Source organism: Penaeus vannamei, chromosome 43 (genome assembly GCF_042767895.1).
Source record: "Penaeus vannamei isolate JL-2024 chromosome 43, ASM4276789v1, whole genome shotgun sequence".
Lineage (NCBI taxonomy): Eukaryota > Metazoa > Arthropoda > Malacostraca > Decapoda > Penaeidae > Penaeus > Penaeus vannamei.
Window position 1 is genome coordinate 25,787,800 of NC_091591.1, and position 1,949 is coordinate 25,789,748.

Sequence of the window (1,949 nt, forward strand, 5' to 3'; positions counted from 1 at the left end):
GCTCTCCACCACCAGGCTACACAGGATCCTCTTCCAAGGCTGGAAAGAGAGAGAGAGAGGATTACACTGATACTGAGCCTGAACTTAAAAAATTGAAAGGTAGGAATGGAAGATGGTTGCCTGTGAATTGAAGCTTGTTCACTTTAGCAATACAAAAGAGTAGCCTGTGAGTTGAAGATTGTTCAGTTTAGCATTACAAAAGATAATTAGAGGCATTGACCTATCTCTATCCGCATAGGGTTGCTTTCTGGAGGGTCAGTGGCAATAATGACCCAGTACAATTAATTATTCTAAGTAATCAATTATTATTTTAAATATGTTTATTTCAGGATATTTGTATCAGTATTAGTACCAACGCTAAAACATATAGTGGAATTATTTTGACATCACATGTTTATTTTTTTGAATTTCTGCACTGATTAGTTGTATTAACTTTTAAAAACTCATTATATCCACTAATCTAATCAATGAAAGAGAATCTTAAATTTCCAATTATCTTGCCAGTTTATTTGTGATGGGTAGTATTTTAGGACTTTTTTGTTTTTATGTTTAGATATATATTTATTTTTAGTTTATATGACCCATTAAATTCCTTAAAGTTTTATACTCATACAAAACCTAAAGAAGTGTGATGAATTTGTCAACAAAATATTTCTTTTAGAAAGTTTATATTAAAAATTTATGATCTTTTGGAACCATTATGTTAGTGGAAGCTTGCACCTTTGGTAATAGAAATGGATTCTGATTTATTGTATGGAAATTTTAGCATCTAAGGTGAATGACCATTCAGGACTAAATTATGAATATATCATTCCAGTGGCAGAGCTGCATGGTGTGCGGGTAAAGGAAGATGATAGTGAAGACCTGTGCACTGTTTTCCTTAGCAATTTAGACTTCAGTGTTGGGAAAGAGGAAGTGGTTCCAATCTTTACCAACTGCGGAGAAGTAAAGGACTTTAGGTTGGTGAAGGACTACAAATGCCGTAGTAAGGGCTTTGGATACCTGGTATTTAAGACACAAAGTGCAGCAGCAGATGCTTTAAAGTATGACCGTACTGCAATTAAAGGACGCCCAATGTATGTGTCAGCATATGATCCTGAAGGCCATACAAATCAGTTCAAGTATTCTACAGGTTTAGAGAGAGAGAAGGTTTTTATTAGGGGCTTGCCATTCTCACTAACAGAAGAAAAGATAAAAGAACATTTTATGTCACATGGTGAGATCAAAGAAATACGGCTTGTCACTTACCGCAACGGCCATTCAAAAGGACTTTGCTATTTAACATATCCTAATGCAGAAACAGCAGAAAAGGTTGTCAAAGCAATGGATGGCACTGAAATAGAAGGCAAGATCATATCTGTTATGATAAGTGATCCTTCTAACAAAAAGAAGCCAAATGAAGGAAATGTCAGTACCACTTCAGCTGTGAAGAACAGTGAAAAGAAAGTACCAGGATCACGAGGGAAAGGCATGTTCAACTTAATGCCCAGATCACTGATGCGTGCCACAACATCTACAGCTGGACCCACTTCATCAGAACCAGAAACTCCAGTCAAACCCAAGAGTAATGAGGACTTTCGTAAAATGTTTTTGAAGTAATGTTATATTTTTATATTCACTACAATATACTTTGTATATTAACTAACAGAAAATAGCTAAGATGTGTTTGTACAATGTATAAGATTAATTTGACCAGTGAAGGAATAACACACAAGTGATAAATTACGAATACTTGTTTCTGTACCCAGTTTTGACACAAAGCTTTTAGTAGGTTCTACAAAACTTAAACCAAATTCTGGGGTGATTGCACTCTTACTTATATGAAAAATATACATACAGCGAAAGAACAGTTTTAGTTCAGATATACTTTATCTCTCTCAAGGCTTTTTACACATAAATGACAGGTTCCCTGCTTTGAAATAAAGAATTTTATTTATGAAATTTTAAAA

At 34.5% G+C, this 1,949-nt stretch overlaps 1 protein-coding gene across 1 annotated transcript in view; it reads left to right on the plus strand.

The window, feature by feature from the left end:
* LOC113800920 (squamous cell carcinoma antigen recognized by T-cells 3) overlaps positions 1–1,729 on the plus strand; it is a 31,494-nt gene extending 29,765 nt beyond the window's left edge. The window contains exons 13-14 of the mRNA XM_027351742.2: positions 1–99; positions 818–1,729. The exon at positions 1–99 is cut by the window's left edge and continues 231 nt beyond it. Coding sequence (XP_027207543.2) covers positions 1–99; positions 818–1,599 — 881 coding nt within the window. The 3' untranslated portion in view covers positions 1,600–1,729. The remainder of the gene's footprint in view (positions 100–817) is intronic.
* The last annotated feature ends 220 nt before the right edge of the window (positions 1,730–1,949 follow it).